This window comes from Leptonotus elevatus, chromosome 1 (assembly GCF_054856555.1).
Source record: "Leptonotus elevatus isolate MCC_2025b chromosome 1, RoL_Lele_1.0, whole genome shotgun sequence".
Taxonomy (NCBI): domain Eukaryota; kingdom Metazoa; phylum Chordata; class Actinopteri; order Syngnathiformes; family Syngnathidae; genus Leptonotus; species Leptonotus elevatus.
Window position 1 is genome coordinate 54,267,252 of NC_141239.1, and position 24,260 is coordinate 54,291,511.

At 38.9% G+C, this 24,260-nt stretch overlaps 1 protein-coding gene across 1 annotated transcript in view; it reads right to left on the reverse strand.

Annotated features, from left to right (window-relative positions):
• The window catches only part of LOC147184653 (junction plakoglobin a-like), a 125,603-nt gene that overhangs the window by 56,697 nt on the left and 44,646 nt on the right, over positions 1-24,260 (reverse strand). The window contains exon 2 of the mRNA XM_086070152.1: positions 8,320-8,374. Coding sequence (XP_085926278.1) covers positions 8,320-8,335 — 16 coding nt within the window. The 5' untranslated portion in view covers positions 8,336-8,374. The remainder of the gene's footprint in view (positions 1-8,319; positions 8,375-24,260) is intronic.

Consider the following 24,260-nt stretch of genomic DNA (forward strand, 5'->3'; position numbering starts at 1 on the left):
CGTGTGAACCAATCAGTGCCCTCAGCCACTTGTGTCTTGCCCCAGGTGTGTCTTGTTGTGTCATTAGCGTCTGTGTATTTAGTCTCCTGTCTCCCCTCTGTCTGGGTTGGTTCATTGTATTTTCCTCATGTCATGCTGCCTGTTTTTGCCTTGGTCCCCCCATGTTTTGTTTTTCCTTGCAATTTGGATCTCGCTTTTTGTTTTGTAGAAATTAAAATCCCTTTTTGCAATTTCACCTTCGCCTCCTTGCCCTGCTTTCCTGCGACTGGGTCCTCCACCAAACAAAGCCCTCTTGACACACTGATAGAGGGAGACTGAAATAAACTTGTTTTGCTAGAAAGCACATTGAGGGGATGGTGAGAGAATAGTGTGCCCATACACGAGTGTCTGTAAGGGTAAAACACGGTAAGCTGCAGAAACTGGCAGCGGTCCACCGCAATAAAGCCTGTTTAACCAAGTTATTATAACGAAACTGTGTAGATTCGGACATCCCAAGTGGCAGAAAACTACATGATAAAGTGTGTCTTGAAACTCTCTTTGATAGTTTATAGAGAGGAGCAGGATATTGCTGTTCTAGACTTAAAATCATCATAAGATTATCAACATCGTCTATACAGTAACAATAATCATAATGATAATAAGGTCTATATCAGGGGTGACTGAGGGATTTGTGGATAAAGGTTGATCAAAAGTAACCTGAGTACGTTGTTAAATACTTCAAGTACAACCGAAATCCCTATTTACTAAGGATGAGCGAGTACACCACTCTCTGTATCTGTATCTGTTCAACCATCTAAATTATCTGTGTGGAGAGGGGGGTGGCCTGAACAGGAAGTGGGCGTGGTCTAAACAGGAAATGGGAGTGGTTTGGTCAGAAATATGTGGGGCTTACATCTGTAGTATATATTTTTTTTCACACTTAAAATAAATGACAAACTAAAATTTGAAATTTGATCAAAATTTGCTATAATTGTTTTTGGTTATTTTTAAACTGTTGGCAAAACAGCCAGTGCTTTTGATCACTAGAGTAAGAAGATTTTTTTTTTAAATATTTACTAAATTCTGAGAGAGACAGAGAGAGAGAGAGAGAGAGAGAGAGAGAGAGAGAGAGAGAGAGAGAGAGAGAGAGAGAGAGAGAGAGAGAGAGAGAGAGAGAGAGAGAGAGAGAGAGAGAGAGAGAGAGAGAGAGAGAGAGAGAGAGAGAGAGAGAGAGAGAGAGAGAGAGAGAGAGAGGTGTGTGTGTTTAATTTGCACAAACAGTGCTGTTAAGAGCACAGCCTATCAATCAATAAAGTCTTTATTTCTATAGCACCTTTCCTAGTTTAAAAGCAACACAAGGTGCTTCACATAAAAAAGAAAGAATGAGAAGAAACACAACAAAAATAAACAATAGTGCGGTGCGTCTTTTGTGTGTGTTAAATACAGAAATAGCACCCGTAACTGAGACTGTGCCTTTTAATCTGGTGCGCCTTATGGTCGTGGTACAGTACTTGCAAAACTAGCACGGAAGTTTATTTGTGCAGTTCCTTTATCAGTCCCAAGTGAGTGGGTCTTCAGTGCAGTTGCTGCAATTTATGAGCATAAGAGAAGCCATCTCAATGGAGAGCACACTGAACAACTCTGCTTTTTGCACCACAATATAGTGCTGCTCACACTTGGGACTACTAATTGATTTTTGACTCACATTTGTGTGCAAATTTTATTTAACTCTCTTTTATTTACTTCATAAAACTTCAGGGAGCTATTTTATTTATTTTAATTTCAGTTGGTTTTATAAGAAGACACTGCTGACTTTAGGAGCATTCTGCACTTTTTGTTTTACATTTTTAACAAAGAAGTTGAAAACTATAGTTTAGAAAATTTCAGGGTACTAATCAAAATGTTCTGTTACAAGAGATGCTATTGACATGGAGAACTCATGGAGAACACTTTTTTACTTTGAACAAGTTGAACAAAAACATTTATGTACTTAAAAAAAATAACTATGTATTTGCAAAAATATTTTCATTTAACCCTGTGGATACTCGTTGAGTTTTTCTTTTTCAACTGTAAACAAACGTAAGCAAAAGATTAACATTCATATTTACTTTGTAAATCACTTTATTAGTTAAAGTTTTTTCATTTAACTTTCTGAAACATGCTGATGAGCCTAAGACCTCCCTGCACTTTTTGATCAAATTTTAAAGTAAGGATGTATTTTGTTTCAAACAAAAAAAGAAAATAGAAATGTTGTTAATTTGAAAAGCTGCTGTATATGTCCCTGTGACATTTAAAGTAAGTGAAGTTGAGGGTTGCATTATTCAAAAATGTATTTGATGCCAACATTTTAACTTTTACTGCAAATAAATATCGGTTATCAGCCCTGAAAAAAGCATGTCAATCTATCTCTAGTGTGTATCACATGTCATATTTTATTAGCGATGCAAAGAGTATCGAAACGTCAGACTAATTTACTTTAATTTTATGGAGAAAATATCATTAACTGGCAACAGCCAGGGTCGACAGACATATTTTCACTCACTTACACTTTTAGGTTACTGCATAATTATATTTTAAAAATACAGTCAATATGAGCAATGTCTGTCTGCAGAAATGTGTCTCAGACTACTTCCTCATTAGAACAGCAGTACAAATGCTGATGAAGACGGTTGTATATTATAAGACATTATTTTAGGCCATATTGAATTACATTGCTGTGTGGCTAAACAGGCCAGTGTGATGTAAGTGCAAAATCTTGAATTGTTTTTCATATTTTATTACTTTCCTCAGAGTAACTTTTCAATTACAATTTAGCACAAGCAAATTATATCACCATTTTGCTGTTCTGAGCTCCAGACTGCACCCATAATGTGTAAGTGTACAAGTGAACTTTTTATGTTGTCATATTACTGCAAGTGGCCCAATCTGGCAGGAATCTATTTAGCGAGCAGCTTAATTCCACTGAGGCAAGTTGTTTCAGACAGCCATGATTAGACACTCTCGTGGCAACAGGCTGCACTGAGCAGATTGAGCGAGGCATTAAAACACAATGACGTCCATTATGAAATTTCATATTTCTTGAATTATACTATACAGACATATATAACCTGACAAATAACAGCATGCTAAATAGGCAGGTAATCATATGAAAAAGCAATCAGGTAACCAATTTATTTATAAATTGATTAGAAAAAAAGATCCAAATGAATCACACACTTGAAAGAACAATGTTATTTTCCACATTAACATGTTTATTATAAAAAATAAATGAAAAATAGGTCAAGATGGTTGTGATAAGCAATTGATTTGTTTTTCTATCCAAAATTAGAAATGGCACTTAATTAATGCTTATTTAGCCCAATAACTACTCGTGTTACCTAGTCAAAGCTAAGGTTGCAAGTGTTATAGGACATACCTGTTTGTTTGAATCTTGGCTCTGGCTTTCATCTGTGGGGTTTGTATGTTCTCCCCATATTTGTGTGGATTTTTGCTTTTTCAAAAAACCTTCAAATTCCTCCCACATTCCAAAACTATCCATTTTAGGCACATTGAAAATTCTAAATTGTTTTTCTACATGTGCCATGTTATTGACTGGTGACCAGCAGAGGGTAAACTGTCAGCCGTAGCCTCCAGCTCACTCATGACCCTAAGTGAGGATAAACATGCTAGAAATTGAATGGATGAAACAAAAACTGATTCACCGGGGCGACAGACCATCCAGCAGCTGTTTATGTCTGATCGTCATTTCTCAGATGACTGCCTGGTTAGAGTTGGCCAGTACCAAACCTGACACCTTAAACCTTATACTTGCGGTGGTCAACCGCACAGACAGACAGACAGGACTTCTTCCAACTAAAACACCAACAACTCGACCAGAGGAAAGGTAATAACAACCTTAATAACCCGGTTTATTGTTAAAGACTGAAGCCATACTGCGTTATGGAGAATGAGGGCTTTTAGGACATGATAAAAACATTAGCGCCCCCGATATAATGTGCAACTAGATTCCTGTATGACACGCCGCAGTGAGCCGTTTTAAAAAACAGGTTATTGAACGAGACACGTGTTGAGTAAAACACAGCAATAAAGTGCCAGCCCTCGTTACTGATAATGAAATATGATAGGTGACATTATCGTGATGATCAAGTTCAGCAATTTTTTCACAAGAAGAACCTTGATAAGCATTAAGTATGCATCAACGTATTCATTGCATGTAGGGGTAGTATACAGGAACTAACACTGTCTTATAAGAGTAAACGTAATACAGAGAGTCCTCAAGTTATGGAATAGTTCTGTTCCTACGCTGGCGATGTAATCCGAATTTCGACTTAAGTCGGATTTCCCTGTTAAAGTCGATATACAGCGATTTTAAAAAACAGATTTGCGCGACCCGGAAGACGCCTGAACCAATATTCTGTGTTTCCGCACGAACATTTATTGCTGACGGACGGCGGAGCGGAGTTAATTCAAGCTTAAACACGGAAATGTGACGCGCCTGATGGCGAGCCGATCGGCTGATGGACGTCCGTTGCTGGAGGTAACAACAACACAACTTTAAATAACTTTAAAATGGCGTAATTAATGTGGGAAATTATTTAAAAAGGTGCTACGGACGAGGCACGGGCGCCGTAAAGTCGAAAGGACATAGGTTGCGTGCGACGTAGCTTGAGGACTCCCTGTAGAAAGTAACTGAGATGCAATTGTTTTAAGTTAATTAGTTAACATTTTGTAAGATGGCTCATTGAAAAAATATATTCATTAGTAGTATTATTAGTGTAGTATTTTATTAGGCAGATGCATGTTAAAACACAGTTTTAAAAGACTGATAGTTACTAATTTGGTCTGTAGCATGTCAGAACATTACATATGCCATAATGTTGCTCACTGTTTTCCAAAATAAAAGCAAATGTTTGCAAATGTGCAAATTACAAGATTTAGATCATTTTAAATTAAACAAGATCTGGGGTGGTCAAGTTCGGTCCTCAAGAGCCCCCTATCCAGCCTGTTTTCCATGTTTCTCTCCACAGCCCAGCTCTGAATATTTGCATAAGTACTAAAGTTGGCACTATATGTCGGATGTGTTTTGTTGTATAAAATTAAACTTGTTATACACATCACTATGTGCATGGATGAATAGTATATCAATGCTGTATAAAGATTGCCACTTGACTCCAGTTTGAGGACATGAGGCTCCACAATATTGTTGCAACCCATGTGTGTGGTTTGCGGGTTCTGTGGTTTACCATGGTCTGGAGGGGCCGTGAAAGCAACATGAGACTTTTCGTAAGCTACGCATCATTATGTGTTGTTGTGGTTTTGGCGTGCTTATGGCCAATAGTTCCAAACTGGCATGAAAGAGCTGTTGCTAGCTATTGCCGCTTGGCCTGATCATTTCTTCAACGCTACAATGTTCTTCCATATTTGCCGTTTCGTGAGCGGTGCAGGTAGCAGCTGGAAAAGACGACGCCATGAACGAGGCGCGGCAGCCATACAGGGAGAGGCAGGGTTTTAGTAAATCAGGCATCTTACGTCCAGGTTAGAAATATAGCGACTAAAATAACTCACATTTCATAAGAAATTACATCATGACTGTGCCAAAGGTAAAATAAAATAATATTTTATGCCTAGAGTTAACTGTGGAAGGGATTGAAATACCGTGATATACTGTAGGTCCTTTAAGGCAATCATCCAAGGTTATCAACACTTGTTTTATTCAAAAAGAGTAATGCCCATTGGCTTCAGTAATTGTTGTGTTGTAACTCTTAGCTGTTCTGAAAAAGGAAAGTTAAACAATGTTCAGTGAGCAATCAATCAATATGAACAGCATGTAATAAAACATGTAACTTGGCATTTAGATCCACATTGTTGAAAGATATAAACATCACATTTAAAAGCCACCATCATTAATAGCTATGTTCTCACCTTTATGCATGAATCTTTTATAAGATGCCTGTCCAGACTTCTCAACTCAACTTTATTTATAAATAACTTTAAAAAAAGCATTGCTGCATTCAAAGTGCTGTACATGGAGTAAAAAGTATGTCGAGCCCTCAGGCCACCCACATGAAGTCTGTTTCTGATTGTTTGGGCAGAGACATTCACACCAGTGGCCCACTGGAGATCATTCTGTACAGCTTGAGCAGAGCTCAGCCTGTTCCGCCTAGAGCAAAGGAGGAGGTATCGGTCCTGTTGATGGATTGAGGACATTCTACAGCTCTCCGAGAAGAACAGCTAATCTCCTGAAATCTCCTCCATGTTCTGGAGATTGTGCTGAGAGACACTTTAAATGTTCTTGCTACAGCACATGTGGATGTACCATCCTAAAGGAGTTGGACAACCTGTGCAACTTCTGTAGAGTTAAGGAATCGCCTCATACTGCCAGTAGTCACACAAGCCAAAACCAGCACTAGTGGAAAGCCAGACAAAAAAAAAGATTAAGATGGAGAAACTTGGAATGACCTCCACATGTAAAACCAGTCCTGTTTTGGGTGGTTTTCTCATTGTTGCCATTCTCATGCACTTGTTAATTTCAACAACACAAATACAACTGATGCCCTCTGTTACATAACCGACATATAATTATCTGATAGGTTTAATTGATCTCGTGCCAAACCCAATAAAAAAAGTGTTCCTTTAGTCTTTTTGAGCAGTGTATATTTGGGAGCGTGCCTGTCATTATTTTTTTTTTGTTTTCATTAAGTATAATAGCCATCAAAAAATGACAGCTTCTGGCATCCAATTTTGATGAATAAATACAGTGCAATGAGAGATGACAGTGGAGTGATATTTCCAATCTATATAGAATAAATCAATATAATGTCCCACCTCTAGTAGCAGCACAAAATAACAGGTCATGAGAGTGCAAAAGTAATTGTTTGCTGTGTTTTCTTTGGGCCCTTCCCTCCACTGAGTTATTTTTATTTAATTTTTACTTGAGCTTCACATCTCAAACAGCTTCTTCTACACCGGGTCACTACTTGTAAAACAGCTACACAAAGCCCAACTACTTAATTATTTCCCAAAGCAGATGGTGAAGGTGACTTACAAGCGCACACCTGTTGTAACTAAAGCAATTTCATCAACAAAAGAATGTGTAACACTTGTAATATTGAAACTGAACTTAATTCATTTCATGTGAAAATGATAGCTATGGAAAGGGTCTATTCACAGATGGCAATCTATTGCATTTCATTCATGTTTTCTTCACTCAAGAGAAAATATAGTGATGCAGTGGAAACTCAAATTTAAACTTCTGTGCATTTAAGTTCAAACTAGTAACTTGACAATTACTATGTATTTCAGTTTTAAAATTTCCACCAGGTGTTACAGTCCAATGTAAAGGGTCCCAAAATATTTGATCAAAGCCATTCAATATTTCACTGTTTCTTCGTAGCCCTGCAATTCACTACACTGACTTGTGTGTTGACTGTTCACCAGAGAATTGTTTGCCTACTTCTGGGTTTTTGTTGACAGTGATGGATCAGACGTCCAGTTTGAGCTTTAGGTGTGAAGTGAGGCCCCAACGGAACATGTTGCTTTTGAAGCGGCCAACCCCAGTTCTTAGATGAAAGAGTCTCATCCAGTCTTTTGGGGGCAGTCCTGAGTCAGGTGGGACTTTCATGTTTGGGTGAACTGTCAACTGGTATGGTCTTGTACCCCCCCAACTGCTACTCTAAGCTTCCTAGATTTTGACACTTGAGTCATTGTGGCCAGAAACATGGTGAGAGAACAGGCAATATGCCCCTTTGCAGAGGTTTAAATAAAGTGTTGTTGTTTTTTTAAAGAAAGTATAAAGAAGTTAAGTGTTGCATATAAAAATGCATCTTTTTTGCTACTTAATTAAACCATTGTTGACGCACAGATGCACGACCAGGGGTGCAAAGTGGTCTCCAATTGCCCACGTCAATGCACGGCTGGCTACATGGTCTATATCAACTTGTAGTTTACCTGTTTAAATGCATTTGCGTTTGCCAATCTCATACACGGGCTCCAGCGAGTCGACTACTGCTTCTACAATGTCAAGCACTGTGTGCACCTCAACCACCCTGATTTTAAAGAAAATGAGGGGAGCCGCTTCGATTGGCCATGAGTTGGCTAATGTTTCATCCCACAACGGCACACAACAGTCTATTCTATCTGCGCTAGTCAAGTAAAATACCAAAAGAATGAAAACTCCAGTGCTGATTAATTACTTAGAATTCACAATATCACTTTCTTAAAATGTAATACATTTGTGATTACATTTTAGTAAAATACTCATGTATACATTCAATTTACAAATACTAAATTATTGAACAGATGTCTTCAATTCAGTAAAACCATGAAGCACACTGTACTTACTTTGCATGGACATCATCTCCGTCCACTTATACTTCGGCTTTCACTGACCTCTGACCTGTAAGGAAAAACATAAATCATGACTGCACATGATATGCATTTTCTAATGCAGTGGTTCTCAAATGAGTGTAGGTGAACCCTTGGGGGGGGGGGGGGGGGGGGGGGGGTATGTGCCATTCACAAGCTAAGTGATGGGGAATAACACTTCATATGATTGGCAGAGCATGGAACGAGCTGTCTTGTGGCTAAGGAAACTTTTCTTCTAGGTCTGAGGTCATTTGTACTCAAGTTACTTCCCATCTTTGGGTATCATGATCATATATAACCAGAAAAAAAAGCATTTTCTGTAGAAGTTGTATGAGAATGCTGAAACCTAAATAACAATAAAAAGCTGAATGCTTGTGGAATGCTTGTGAAATGCTTATAAAGTAAATCGAAAGATAAATTTAATGAAAATTACTAATTATTAATTGTAGTTGGATGATTAAAAAAAATACAAAAATGAAGAAAACTGCATTGACATTAAGGAGCTTCAATTGAACCCAGAAACTTCCACATGTCAGTCATGTGCTTTAACCACCACACTATTGTGGATATGGAAGTATCTGTGACATTGAATGTAATTGTATAAAGCATTCCCACAGTAAAAACCGTGACTGCTCAGCATTCCCACAACTAGAAGGCTAACTTTACCATAGACCTCCACCAAGCCTTAATTAATTAATGAATTAATTAATACTCTTAAACTCCTCTAAAATGAAATGTACAGTATATCTGAGGGTTTTTTTTAACCAGATGTTTGAAGTCATGAAAGGAAAAAGTTAATTCTATCAAAGTTTGAATCATTCAGTTGATATTTGGCTTTGAAGAAATTCTGATCAAAAACTATTATTGTATTTATAACTGTAAATTATATTGCATGTTTGCATGTACTTGGATCAGGGCATCTGTTGATGCTCAAAATAATTCATTAGGGGGCATATTCTCCCGTTCATGCGTGAGTCAATTTCGTACACGCTTTTCTTATGTACTTTCAAAGTGCAGCGATTTACATGTCTAGGCTTCTGACACACCCACCAGGCGTAACGTGGACATTCTTGCTTAACCACCAAAGAGGTGTGATTCGGTAAAGTCTGAAGAGTGGAGTTTTGTGAATTCTATATAGATAGATTTGGAAAATATGTCAGAAAGCTGTTGGTCCGTTGGTGAGCGTATATGGGCCAGCTGTGCAACCCCCACTCACACGTCAGCCCAGTCGGCCAGTGACAGTCATCCTCTGCCGTCAGCGACTGTGAAATGACTCAAAACGGGCAATATTATGTTTCACCTTCTAGAAGCGCCAGACCTTAATACAGCCTCCGGAGTGATTGGTCAGGGAACTACAGTATTTCATTTCAAGGTCACCCCAACTGAGTGTATAAATGTCATGAAGGTGTTTAAGTAACACCTTTAAGTCAATGACACAATCTGCACGGCCATAAAAGTGTGCAGCAGCGGTGCCTTTTCTGATTTAAGCACACGGGAGAATATGCGCCTAGATGAACATACCGGTAATTTATCTTAATACCCAAATTCCATCTTCGTCGAACTGGTCAGTCATGTGAAAAAAATCTTGTTCAGTTGGTGTTGTATTTGATGTTGGTACTAGCATTCAATGAGTTCAATTTAAACATTTTACATGCAAACAAATCCATGTAAAATATGAAGCCAACAAATGTTAATTCATTTAACACAGTAGCCTCCAATTTTTCAGAAGGTTAAAATTCTCAAGTATAGTGATTAACCACTCAATAACTATCATTCTCCAAACATCGTACATAAAAGTCTGAGTACATATGTATCTGTTACTTACAGGTAAAATTGGAACGGATGAAAAGATTTCAGGTCTGTGAAGACTCAAGAACCTCCTCAATTTGCATCTAGTCAAAGACGTGAGCATAGTAGCTGAGGCTATTAGTCATAGGATGGAACTAACCTCAATCTCATTCACTTGATACAAATGAAATTAATTCAACTCAATTTTCTTTACATCATGTTCAGCTGATAAACACGAACCCTTTCATGAAAAAGAAAATATGATTAATTCATAGTTCAAACATATTTCTACTTTTTTCATTTTTAGAATGTGTGAAACACATCTCATTACATGTAATGATGCTTTCTGAGCAGCTGAGTAGGAAAATAATTGTTATAGAGCACAGCACGTTTTAGAATGCCTACAGGGCTGTGAAATAGTTTGTGCCCCTTTCCTGATTGCAGATCTACAGTATTTACATATTTATCACCTTAAATGTTTAACAAACTTTACTAATTACCGGCACTCAACTCAGCATTGCTGATAAACAGGCTTTGTCCCGTATATTTGAATACAATTTTATTAACAGGAAGTCCCACATTGTGCGTTTCAAAATTCCTTCTTTAACGAAGCATTACCAGTTGTTTCACCGAGAGCTACGGAAATTGTGGAGGCATATGTAACAGCCCTCGATGTACACAAAAGTCTTTTGGAGCCATATGCTAAACCTAACAGCAAGGCCTTCTTTTTTTCTTTTCTTTTTTTTACTTTAGAATGTGTTGCCAATTTCTTTTTTGGCCTGTTTTATAGAGGTCCTATAGCGAACTCCTCCTATAGAATTTATCTGATTATCTTAAAACTTGGCCTGTTTCATCTTAAGATGTTAAAGATGAAACGTTAGCTTTTTATTTCATCACATGCTGTTGCTGTGGCGATGCACTGATTGTAAAGAAAAATTATGCTGTTTTTGGGGTCTAAACATGGGCAAAAACTAATGAAACTTTGCACACACATCAGACCTGTCATGAAAATCAATATTTTATAGATTTCTTGTGCAATTTTCAATAAATGCCTCAATAGCACCCTCCACAAATCTTTAATAAAGCATTCCTGATTGTACATTTCACCTACACTTGTAAGAAATAAGCGGCACATCTATCAGCCTTAGACCTACAAAAAAGTATTTTGTAGTCATATGCTAAACCTTACGGGATGTCCGCCATTTTGAATTTATTTTAGAAATTGCACACCGTTTTTGGCCTTTTATTAATAATGAATACACATAAAACTTTGCCCACACAAGCACTGGCAAAAACATTTCTATTTTACAGGGTTCTTGTCCTGATAGTACCCCAACGTGACACCCCAACGTAACCAGGGTTGCAAGGGCCTTTTATAGCTGCTCACAGCTCTAGTTTGAAATGTATTTTGTTGGGTATTTGTTTTTGATTAGCTATTCTGATCAAAGAACTATAAGCACAATAAATACTTTTGGCTGTCGATGTCTACTTTAAAAGAACATGCCTGATAAAGAGTAAAATGATAAATATATTAGAACAACTCTAGAGTAACAATTTCATTAACCTATTTTGTATATTATCTTATAATACTGACCATTTTAGGTGGAACCTGGTAACATGGCATGAATCCTGATTCGTAAAACAGGCACCTGATGTGCAGGTTGAACAGAATCCTGTTGTGATTTGTGTCTGTCATGCTTGGGTTTGTTGTTTTGGCTTTGTGTCCTGTCTTGCTGGTTGGGTTGTTTGCACCTGTACTCGTCATCGTGTTCCCTTGTTGTCCAATAATCTCCCCCAGCCTCTTGTGTCTTGTCCAGGTGTCTCTCGTTGTCTCGTCAGTTGGCTTGTATTTAGTTTCCAGGTTTTGTTCAGTCTGGGTTGGATCATTGTCGCTGTCACCACTCTTGTGTTTTGTTGTTACTTAGATTTTTGGTATTTTCAGAACTTTGTTGGTTTTGTTTATTTAGAGTTTTACTCAGTACCCCTGTTAGTGTTTTTGTTAAATAAATTGTTTTCAGTATTACATGCATCCCTGCCGTGGGGCTCCTGCATTTGGTCATCCACCCCCCATCGTGCCAAATCCATTTGGAGAGACACAACTGACTTTTTTGCGTGCGTGCGTGCGTGTGAAATCACGACAATGTTTTATTAATTTTTTTAAACACCCTCGCAACCCCACCAAAAATAAATAAACCGATAGCATTTTGTGTTATAGTAAAACTTGAGTGACGGATAAGGTGACTTTCCTGGGGTATGCCCATTAGTGTGTGAAATTAATGAAACCTCATAAGTCACACCTTTCGTGTCTGATTTGTTGTTTTTCCTCAGGCGCGGCAGTTTCTTTTATATCAAATTAGAAGCACAAAATAGGGCCAGTGTTGTTGTTTTTTTAACAGTTTATGTACCACTGTCTTAAAAAATACCGGTATAACAAAGAGTAATTTAATTATGCTACATCAATCAGTTTCAATGCTACTTGGTACAATGTAATACACATAAGGTAATTAAATTTGGACTTGCCTGAGTACTGTACTGTAAAAACACACACAAAATCATTGATAAAGAGGGTTTCTTTTCTTGTTTCTGTTTTTAGATTTTGGCAACAACATGACTCAACCCTATCACTCTTCAGCTTCAAAGGCAAAGTCCTTCCAAATGAGCTATTTTCACCCTATATATTAGCACACTGGTTCTCAGCCCCGTTCCTTGAGTACCCCTATCCAGCCTGTTTTCCATGTCTCCCCAGCAAACATAGCTGAGGATTATCAGCCTTCATGCAGAGCTTGCTGATTAGCTGTTTGAAACACCTTTGTTGCTTGTGGGAGACATGGAAAACAGGCTGGATAGGGGTACTCGAGGACCACGGTTGAAAACCACTGTATTAGCATGATTGAAATTTTGCGTGTCACACACTTTCTCATGTCATGTCATCCACACAGCAAATGCATTCATGGCCCTGTACTGCCTGGCCTCCTGAGAAGACTGTCAGAGTGGTGCAAATTGCTTTGCAGCTCCATTTATGCCTCTGTACATCTGAGCCCCAACCTAATTAAACATGAACAGATGGGGGATTTAAAATGTCATGGAACTTTTGCTACCAATTGCTTGGTGGAGCATTTCCCTTACTGGTGTTAAAGCAGACCTCTCATGGGTCGACAATCAGAAGGTTTATTGAAAACATTTGAGGTTAAAGCAGGTCAGGTAAAAAATGTCAAAGTCATACATAGCAGCTGTGCATTATCCCACCTTTGCTGTTCATGTCTCTCATGCACGGTTGAGGTACACCAATGTGAGCGAGGCACCTGGATGCTCCAGTGTCACTAATTACCTGTGCTTGCTGTGCTCACTGTTTTGCAGGTTAATAATAACATTGTGATTGGGAACCAGTATGCAAAATGACTCACCCCTTGCTAAAAAAGGACATTGTCAGAAAAGCACAAAGTTCACAGTAGCATTTATTTTGATTTCAAAGGGAGAAAATAACACTACCAAAAAATCTAGTCTTAAGGTAACATCTAAATCCTTACAAAGAGGAAGCTGCTCCCTCTTATGTTACTGAATAAGCAACTATTTGCAATGTTTGCTCGCTCTTGACAGTGTGCAATATAGCACAGAACGAACACACCACTAAAATAGCAAGGTAAAATCCCTCAATCACACATGAAAGTTTAGACTACTCAACGTGATGTGCAGTCAAAACTCTTGGGACCTCTTGCAAAGTACCAGAATTTTCTATTTTTTGCCGGGCACAACAGGGTTTTGATTATAGTGCTCACACTTGACCAAACTCTCAAAGTAATTGCACTAGAGTTGCTTTCAAACTTGAGCCTGGGCACAGTCTGATTACTGATAGCTGTGAAAGTAAATCTGTTTCTGCGTCAGTCTTGTGATTGACTGGTGATCTTTCCTGAGTGTACCCTGCTTCTGGCTCTAAATTAGCTGCCAGCCCTCCACAATACTGAATACAATAATCAGAATAGAACATTGCTGGGTGGGAGTCACAACTGGCTAAGCAGAAGCGTTTTTTAATCATTGTAGGTAGTCAAAGGTAAATGTTTGCCTCATTCACATGGTTAAATGCAATTTAGCATAAGCTACCATACGAAGGAAAATAAATGGCTCATTATTTCACACGCTGATAGGCACTGGGAGAAACTGTGGGCTCAGTATTTTGCTCAGACATACTTTGACAACTAGGAGTCAAACTGGAGAATGTTTGTTTTTGTTTAAGGGAATTATGGCAAACGGACGTGACATGTAATAATACATATTTGGTCACCATATTAAATAGTTGGGTTTGAGAGCTTGAAAGCAGTTGTATTACATGAGTTTTCAATAAAGAATTGATATAATGCTTTCGTCATGGTCCATCAGTCGACACCATATATCCTATTCAGCATCGCAGCTGATCACAGCTGACTGCAGGCAATAAGGCCGACTACCACCTGAACTGGTCGCCACTCAATCACAGGGCACATACACAGACAACCTTTAACATCCACACAGAATTCAGACAAGTGAACCATTATTACACATTCCCTGTAACGTTTGTTTGGGCAGAACAAATATTGCTTTGAGTGTGTGTGTGTGTGGGGGGGGGGGGGGTGCGTGTGTGCGTGTGTGTGTGTGTGTGTGTGGATCTTGCCAGTGTCTGACGTAAAATCAATCAATGTACCGGATAAATGTGTTGCTGTGAATCTGTATGACTCATTTATCATTGTAATATGAGGAGAGTGGAGAAAAGGAATATCTAAAATCAATGCACATCTTCAGTTTCTGACACAAATGAATGAACAGCATGACAGTGTTTGGCAACCTACTCAATAGCAACTCCATTTATAATGGCAATAATAATGACTTGACGTAATATTTCTTTGTCAGCCTAAATAAAATACCTCACATTTTGACCATGATTTTCTAGCAAAATCCAGTTTGAAAGTTCTTCTGACTTTGCCTCTGAATGTGACATCATTACGTTTGGAACGTGGTGTTCTGGATATCAAAACAATAAAAATAATAATACATGGTTCACATTGCCCCAAAATAAAAATAAAAATAGGCCTACTTGGTAAATATAATATAATATAATATAATATGACAACACACCGACTCCGCCGGTGGCTCTGGTGATGTCACTGTCGCTGTGGAAGCTCAATGGATGCTAGCAGAGTAACAGACCAAGTCCAAAACAACTTGAGCCGACCATGATCATTGCTAGTATTAATAGATTCATATCAGCAGCAAGGAAAAAGACCAGCCACATAAAGTGAAGCTTCATTGGCAGATTATTATGTCCATTAATGTGCACACTGTAACAAATTGACTGTAGAATTTACAAGAAATAACTAGCAGAAAAGTTGCCGGCTAATTCTTGTAAGATCTTAGTACATTAATGTATTTTTTTCCCAAGTATTTATTGTATATAAATTACAGTTACTTACTGTATTTACTTTTACAGCAATTCACTGTAATCTAGTTTACAAACGTTTCTTGTATTCTACGTAATTTACGTAAATACACAAATATAGTACGTCGTTGTAAAATCCATCCATCCATTTTCTTTACCGATTAGTCCTCAAAGGCTGGAGCCTATCCCAGCTGGCTACAGGCTGTACACCCTGAATTGGTTGCCAGCCAATCGCAGTATCTACTAACATAGATAATACAAAAAAATACTGTTGGAATTTTTATAGATTTAAAAAAAAGCATTTGATACTATAGATCATTCTATACTAATGAATGAATTCGAAAGATATGGCATAAGAGGTTTGGCATATAAATGGATGAAAAGTTATTGGGATAATAGATATCAGTACTTACAGTTTAACAATATACAATCAAAACACTTGAAGATTACTCATGGAGTCCCCCAAGGGTCTGTGCTAGGCCCCAAATTATTTATACTGTATATAAATTATATCTGTTTTGTCTTATTCGCCGATGACACAACTCTCTACTGTTCAGGAGAGAACCTGAAGCAGCTTCTGACTACCGTGGAGAAAGAATTGAACATATTAAAAAATGGGTTTGACTTAAACAAATTATCATTTAACTTAAACAAAACCAAGTTTATAGTTGTTGGTACTAGACAAACCACATAACAGGTCAAAATTATGGTAAATTAAATTGAAATAGAAAGAGTGTATCAAAATAAATTTATAATAAAAAATTATTGGAGTAGTTAATTATGTTGGAAGTCACACATAGATAATGTCAAAAATTATAGGGATACTCTCTAAAACGAAGGATGTCCTGAATAAGAAATTATTATACACATTATATTGTTCATTATTATTACCATATCTGACCTGTTGTGTGGAAATCTGGGGAAACACATATAAAACAAATATCGATTCTGTTTTCAAACTGCAAAAAAGAGCCATAAGAATTATAAATTGATCAAAATATACAGAGCCAACTCATTCTCTATTTATTAAATCAAATTCAATGACATTCTATGACTTAGTCGAATATAAGATAGTACAAATAATGTATAAAGTACACAACAATCTACTCTGCCACAGTACTCAGAAGCTGTTTGAAATTAGAGAGAGTCCTTATAACATAAGGGGTACAAGTGTCTACAAAAAACAAGAAAAAATATTAAGCAAAGGTGTGTTTCTGTAAAAGGTGTTAATTTGTGGTATAATTTTGGAACTGACCTGAAAAGATGTCAGTCACTTGCTGAATTAAAAAAAATATTTAAAAGCAAAGTTTAAAAAATTACTTATATCAGACTTGAGCTGTTTCGTTGGATGTATCGGTATGAGTGTAATGAAAATTGAATATGTGAGTATGAGGATATGATTCATAAATGTATTATGGTATATGCCTATGAATTTCATGTACATATGTCGCTGGCAAATGTGCGTATGTTAAAGTGCACTTGTATATATGACTAAGTTTATACATTTCCTTTTGTTGAAATACATTACCTTATCATTTTATAAACATAAAACGAATAAGGGGTAGGACTCGATAGTTTTTAACTTCCTCCTACCCCTTTTGAACATACAAACTCTTTTATTTCTTCTTATTGTTTTCTTTTTTACTTCAATTTATATTTTAAGCTTGTAATGTGTTTTGTGTTTTCTTTACATTTATATGTTCAATAAAACCATTTAAAAAATGGGAGGAGATAAATTGTTGTTAAAATCTTCCCTGAAAATGACTGGAAATGAAATCATCAAAACTTGAGCCAGCAATGTGATAACAACATGTGTTATATTTTCCCACTTCCTGCATGATGTCGCATGACTGAGTACCGGATGTTCATGTCCTCTTTCTTCAACACTGATGATGATGATTATTTGTTGATTTGATTTGCATACTGTTATAAATGTTTATATGTTTGTTCTAAATGTAAATGTTTCTGTGTAGCTCTTGTGCTGCTGTATTGGCCAAGATACTGTTGCAAAAGAGATTCTGAATCTTAGTGGGACTATTCCTGATTAAATAAAGAAAATAGATGATACCTCAACATGACCATGCCATTCACCACAGTGAAATCATCTTTTTGCTGATACACGGTTATTTTTACACCATTATTTGATGGCACCTGGGACCTGTCCGTAGCTTCTGAAATAATATCATAAACACTGTCCATGTGGTAGAGATGCTTCACAAAGTTATTCATTTGTATCTCTTTGGTCCTTCAAGGTCAAAACACCTTGCATTCCTATTCGTCTCCCAAGAACCGCAGAACCATGGACACATATTTTGCAGTGGAGATTTGATCAGACAGGAGGGAATTTTACAGTGAAGAAATAGCTGAGCAAAAGGTGAGAGATATGGCTTGTCATTTGCCAATGACCCTGTCAGCATCATGATGTGACAACTGAGTACAGCTATTGTTTGTTTGCATCATGAGTCATCTGCACAAGTCTGACATTCAAATTATAATTTTTGAAAGGAAAACAAAGGCGCAGATTGAAGCACATTTTTTTTGTTAATACAGTGCGTGTGTGTGTGTGTGAGAGAGAGAGAGAGAAGCTGCCAAACCTACTGCTGTGAAAGAAAATGACTTTGTAACTCCACTGACAGTTATCCAATTACAAGAAGGTATAGAAAAAACACACAGACAAGAAAAACAATTATGGACAAACCCCAATTCCAATTTGATTGGGATATTGTATAAAATGTAAATAAAAACAGAATACAAGTATTTGCAAATCCTTGTCGACCTAGATTCAATTGAATACACTACAAAGACTAGAAATGAATGTTCTAATTGATTGAGGTTATTGTTTTTTGGGCAAATATTCATTCATTTTGAAATGTGTTGCCTGCAACACATTCCACAAAAAAACTTTGTATTTCATAACATGCAACACATTCTCACTGGGTGGCAGGTCTGGACTGTTGGCAGGCCAGTCTAGCACTTGCACTCTTTTACTACAAAGCCAGTATTGTAATGTGTGAATGTGGCTTGGAATTGTTTTGGGGTAATAAGCAAGGACGTCCTGAAAAACACTTGCTTGGATGCCAGCATCATATTGCTCTAAAACAGAGGTGGGCAATCTCGCACCTCGAGGGCCGGAGTCCTGCAGGTTTTGGAGGTTTCTCACTTCCAACACAAGCTGATTCCTTTCAACAGGATCGTTATCAGGCTTATGCAGAGCTTGCTGATGAGCTGATCATATATCAGCTGTGTTGGAGAAGGGCAACATGCAAAACCTGCAAGACTCCAGCCCTCGATGCCCACCTCTGCTCTAATACCTCTATATACCTGAAAGCTGCTCAATGCAAAAAATTCTATTTCAAATCGCTACTGCCACATGTGGACGAAAAATTTAACTGCACACTGCCTTCTCACGTACACAATGAACACATAATGTCACATCCGCAGACAGATGGCGTGAAACTTAAATCCAAATCCAGTCTGTAAACTATTGACCAGGGCCTTGCAGGATAACTTATTGTGAACAGCTAAGGTGTTTACCTGCTAATTAGAAGATGTTTGAATCATAAATGGTCAAAGGCTACGCTTGGTTCGTTCTTCTTTCAAATTTACATGGTCACAAACTAAATAAGTGTGCTGCTATGTCATGGTCTATAGTGGAATATACACCCAATATAGATAAAAGTTACACCAATATAACTGTAATAACTGTGAGAAGAAGAAAAAAAATATATATATGTTTAATATAAATTGTACTTATATATTTTACATACAGATTTGAACTCCATCTATTGCTATACTGCTCATCCTAATTCGGCTTGTGAGTGTGCTGTAGCCGATTCAATCTGATTTTTAAGTGAGAGGTGGGGTACACCTTGGACTGGCAGCCAACCAAACAGTGGAGCAGATTTGAACTTTTTTTTTTGTTACATTTACCTCATTTATCACATGACCTGGCCTATCTGTTTAACTCTTTGACCGCCATAAACGTTATAAAACGTTTAGTAAAAACCTACGGAGGGGCGCCGAGGACGTTAAAAGACGTTCACTATGTTTTTTTGGTTTTTTTTCAGCGTTGAACTGCTTATCAGTCCAGACCACTTTTATGGCTGGTCCGTCCACCGGTAATCAGCTATGACCGTGTTATCTTCAACATTCCTGGGGACAGCTGAGTGGAAACAGTACCACTCGGAAGTTACACTTGACAACAGTGGCCACCAGCGGTCACCATCGGTATTACCCTCAAGAGTCCTGCTGCTCATAATTAATCTAAATTCCACCTGATTCTGCACATTAACAGACTTTGTGTACTTGACCGACATCAAGAGACCCCTGTTGTTTATTTCTGCACAACCTGGATGTTTTGTCTATCTCAAGTGAATGATGTGTGTAACTTCTGCAGCCATCTAAGTTTAGCTAATTAGGATTAACATTTTCAAATGCTATCCCAAAAGCTTGGCCTCCGTTGACCAAGTCTGCTTCTTGCGCACGGAAGGGGTGAAACTCCTGACCACCTGTCCCGCAAGCTTAAAAGCCAGCGCGCCAAGAACCTCTCTCTCTTCCCCCATGAACTTCTCCGGAACATCACGAGAGCCGCGGTGAACGGGCATGCTGAGAGTGACCACATGGCTTCTTTCTTTGAGCCCCGGACCTGCAAAGCGCGGGTCACGCAAGGACTGCCTGTTCCTGCCGAGAGCCGATCCACCTACCATTCGCTCTCTGAATCACGCGGCGTCCAGTCAACCGTCCCACGCCGCCCGTGACGCACTAAGCAGTCATGTGCCCACGACGCACGACCGTCCACCCAAACCAACTAAACTGGGCTCCACCCGCCTCGGACTTCGCTGCGGCCATTCCAGCCGCACGCGCCCGACCCCCCACCCGGGGACTTCGCCATCCGAGGACCTGCCGCAATTTCCACGCCGCGCGCCGCACATCACCACCAGCCGGAGACTTCTATGGAGTTGAAATCATGCCAAAACCCCGCAAACACACAAAACGTGATTTTCGTACACAAAACGTGATCTATGCACACAAAACGACATTCACAAACTAATGCATTTTGTTCTACATTCACAAAGAAGCATATCTTCAATTACAAAAAAAGAATATGTCAAGTGCAAAATAAAATCTTTCAAGTATGAAAAAATATCCTTCAAGTGCAAAAAAAAATTTCACGTGAGTTTCATGTTGTTTTTTGCACATACTCACACAAACACGCATACATATAAACATGGACTCCGAGGCTGGGAAGCGAAACCACGCCAATCTGCATCGTAGGCATGGGACGTTTCCACTCAGCCACCTGGAGCCCATCTACCATATAAGTAAAAAGCAATTCTACAACTACTGACAACAGTCATGTGACTTGGCACTAATACTCTGCCGAGCAGATCTACGTGCCCAAACTCCAAGATACACACGCGCAATGCCAGTTAACTTTAGAGCAGGGGACGCTGTTGAATCAGAGCCGAATACACAGAGAGTTTGGCCAACTCGTTACAGAACTACTACGCTGTGATTGGTCAACTGCTGGTCACATAACATATGGACGCCTTGTTGTTACCAGTGACGTGCGGTCAGGATAGGCAAGGTAGGCACTACCTACACCAGGCTGAAATGAAAGTTGAAACCGTTTGGCTTTTTTAATTTATTTTAATTATTTCTTTCATTTCAGAAAGCCTACACTACCTACCTACCTACTGCCTACTTTACTACCTATAGGTGTAAAAGTGACAACATTTGGTGATTTTAACTCTTTGACTGCCAGACGTTTTCAGAAAAGGGATGCCGTCAGTGCCAGCCGATTTAAGCATTTTGACTGATCTTTCAAGGTCCACAGAAAATGTTCTGTTTGGACTATGGAAACACACATACTACCAAATGAAAGATTGGACTTTCATCTTTCATTAGAAAAAAAAGTTTGTTTCTACCTTATTCCGTTCTTTAGTAATCAACAATAGAAAATGGTTAGTTTCATCCGATTTCGCTTGTTTTGGACTCAAATACGGAGAAATCAAGCTTTTAGTGAAACGATATTATTTCATGCATTCTAGTGAATTTTAAACTTCTTTTTGTCCATGAATGATGCCACAAACACCTAAATAGTGCTTTACTTCTATAAAACACTACCACCAAGAATGAAAAAGTGTTTTTTGATAGCAAAATACGTTTATTTACATTCAACAGTGTAACAATTTGACAACAATTTGGCAAACTATTTACAAATGTGTGCAACTGTGGTACTATTTACAATTATGTGGATGTTTCAACGACAGTTTTTCTTTTTGTGTAACACTCCCCTGCGTGCAAGGAGACGCAACATGATTTGCACAACAGATTAGTTTCACTGCGATTGCCCCTTCGCGTGCACTTTCTTGCCGGCCGTTTTTTCCGGGGAATAGCAAGTATATACTGCAGTGTGTGTTGCAATCACGTCTACTATCAGGATCATGTTACGGTTACGTTACGGTGGTGTTACGTGTGGCTTCCTCATGTCCTTCATGTTCTGATCCATCTTATCCACTCCATTCATGGTGGCATCGTAGTCCAGAACCAGTGTCTTCTCCGTGATCAGACTGTACCCGCTCCTCCGATGAATATGCATTGGACTCGGGGTACTCTTCATTGTCCGATCGAATGTCCGCTTGTGCAGCTCCGGCGTTAGCAGCGCTAGCCGGTGAGGCTTTATGACGTGAGAATAAAGGCCGCGTCCAACTGTGGCGTCAACCTCGGGATTCACCATCATCATCATCATCATCAATGTGCATTGGTCGATGCTTTTCGACTACTCTCCATCGCCCGATCGAATTTCCGCTTGTGCAGAAGTACCTGGTCGGTTGTGCTGCGCGTTTTCCGGCGTTAGCAGCGCTAGCCAGTGAGGCTTACTACGTGATCATAACGGTCGCGTCAAGGCTTCCAACTTTGGCGTCAAGCTCGGAGTCATCATCATCGTCGACATCAATGCGCTTTTTAGTATTGATCGATGCTTTCCGTCTTTGAAAAAAATGCTCAAGCGTGAGCTGCTTGCAACCGGTCGCCATTGTTGCTTCATCAGCCATTGTTGCATCATCAGCCATTGTCCCCTCAACACTCTAGCTCCGCCTCACGTCTTCTACTGACGCCCACGGTGGGCGGCCCACCCAATCTTGTCCAAAGAGAGTCATCGCTGCCATCTAGGGGCCAAAACGAGTCATTTTACTAACTAGATCTGCTTGATACTTTCAGCACAGCTGCCCAAGGCTTTTCTCCACCCGTTTCCAAAAAAACAACAAAAAAAACATAGTGAACGTCTTTTAACGTCCTCGGCGCCCCTCCGTAGGTTTTTACTAAACGTTTTATAAAGTTTATGGCGGTCAAAGAGTTAATACCTCAATTAAAAATGACTTATTACTTTGTCTGGCCTGCAGGCAAAAATGCTGCAAAAATAATCCTCCTGAAGGCACACCGCTACTGTGCTTTTCCTAGTCCTGTCCGCGTAGCCATGTGTGTTCGCGAATGCGTAGTCAGTTTCCCAGTAGATAAGTCCTTTACGCAAATAGGCAGATCGCTTCACAGTCGCTTATTATTCCTATGCGAACGTACGTTCACACGGTGCATTCGTGAATTCAAAACACACTTAGTGCACAGTAAAGCAGAAAGATGACGCCACTCTGGAGGATATAAAACTATTTCCACGCCTTTCTTTTGAGGGAAAACACCATCTTTTGAAGGATGGGAGACCAACGCCTTAGCTACCGGATCTTCAGCAAAGTAAGGGACAAAGAATTATTTGTACTTTTCACAAAGAATGGTGCAAAAGGAACGATTGGCTTTGTGGATGTGCTTCGATTAGCTGGCTGTTTCACTTTGCATGGTGTTTGGAATTGCTATTGCTATTGCTAGCTTGATTTTGTAAGTAATTTGGCTGTTTTACAGGGAGATATTCACTTTAGTACATTCTTTCTGGGTGTCTGGGCGGGAAATTGTCCGTTTTTCGTAGTGCGGCAAACGGGAGGCAGAGCGCACTGCAACGTTTACTGTTGGCCTAGAAATTTAACTGAGGGGCAATTTTTGAGTTGCCACACCGGAGGCGATGGGTACGAACCCCCGCTCTAAGTAAAGCATAAAAAATAAAAAAAAGATTGCAGAGCAAAAATGTAAGACTTCAAAAGAGAGTAAAAGTTTTGTTGTTCTATTTTCTACCCATGCAGAGGAGGCATATGTTAAAATAGTTTGAATGTATGGCATCTTGTATCTGAGTATCAAGTATCTCGAGGTCAGGTTGAGTGTCCTCTTTTTTTGGAAATGAAAATATGGTCGCCCTAGGATAAGTTGTACACTCGCCTGCCGACACACAAATTTGCGATTACGTAATGTATTGCAATAGGCGTTTCCAGAGCCGTGGGTGTTTCTATTGTTGTTATCACTTACATATTGCAATTATGCCACGTTGCTCAGCATGGCGTTGTTCACAATCACAACATCAACGATCAGGCAGTGGCGTTATGATGAAGGATAAGAGTTAGGGTTAAATAAAGTAAGTAAAATAAAACGATCTGCTGTGGGCGGGACTGCAGAATGCAGCTTTCTACGTCATCAAATGAGTGGTGTGCCGTGTTACTTTTTTTTTTAAAGACTTTAGAATAATGAAGTGTTGGCAGACCAGGGCCCTGTTTTATAAAGAGTTAAAATGAGTGTTGTTCCAATACCGTTTGCAGTATCGGCCGATGCCGATATCATACGGATA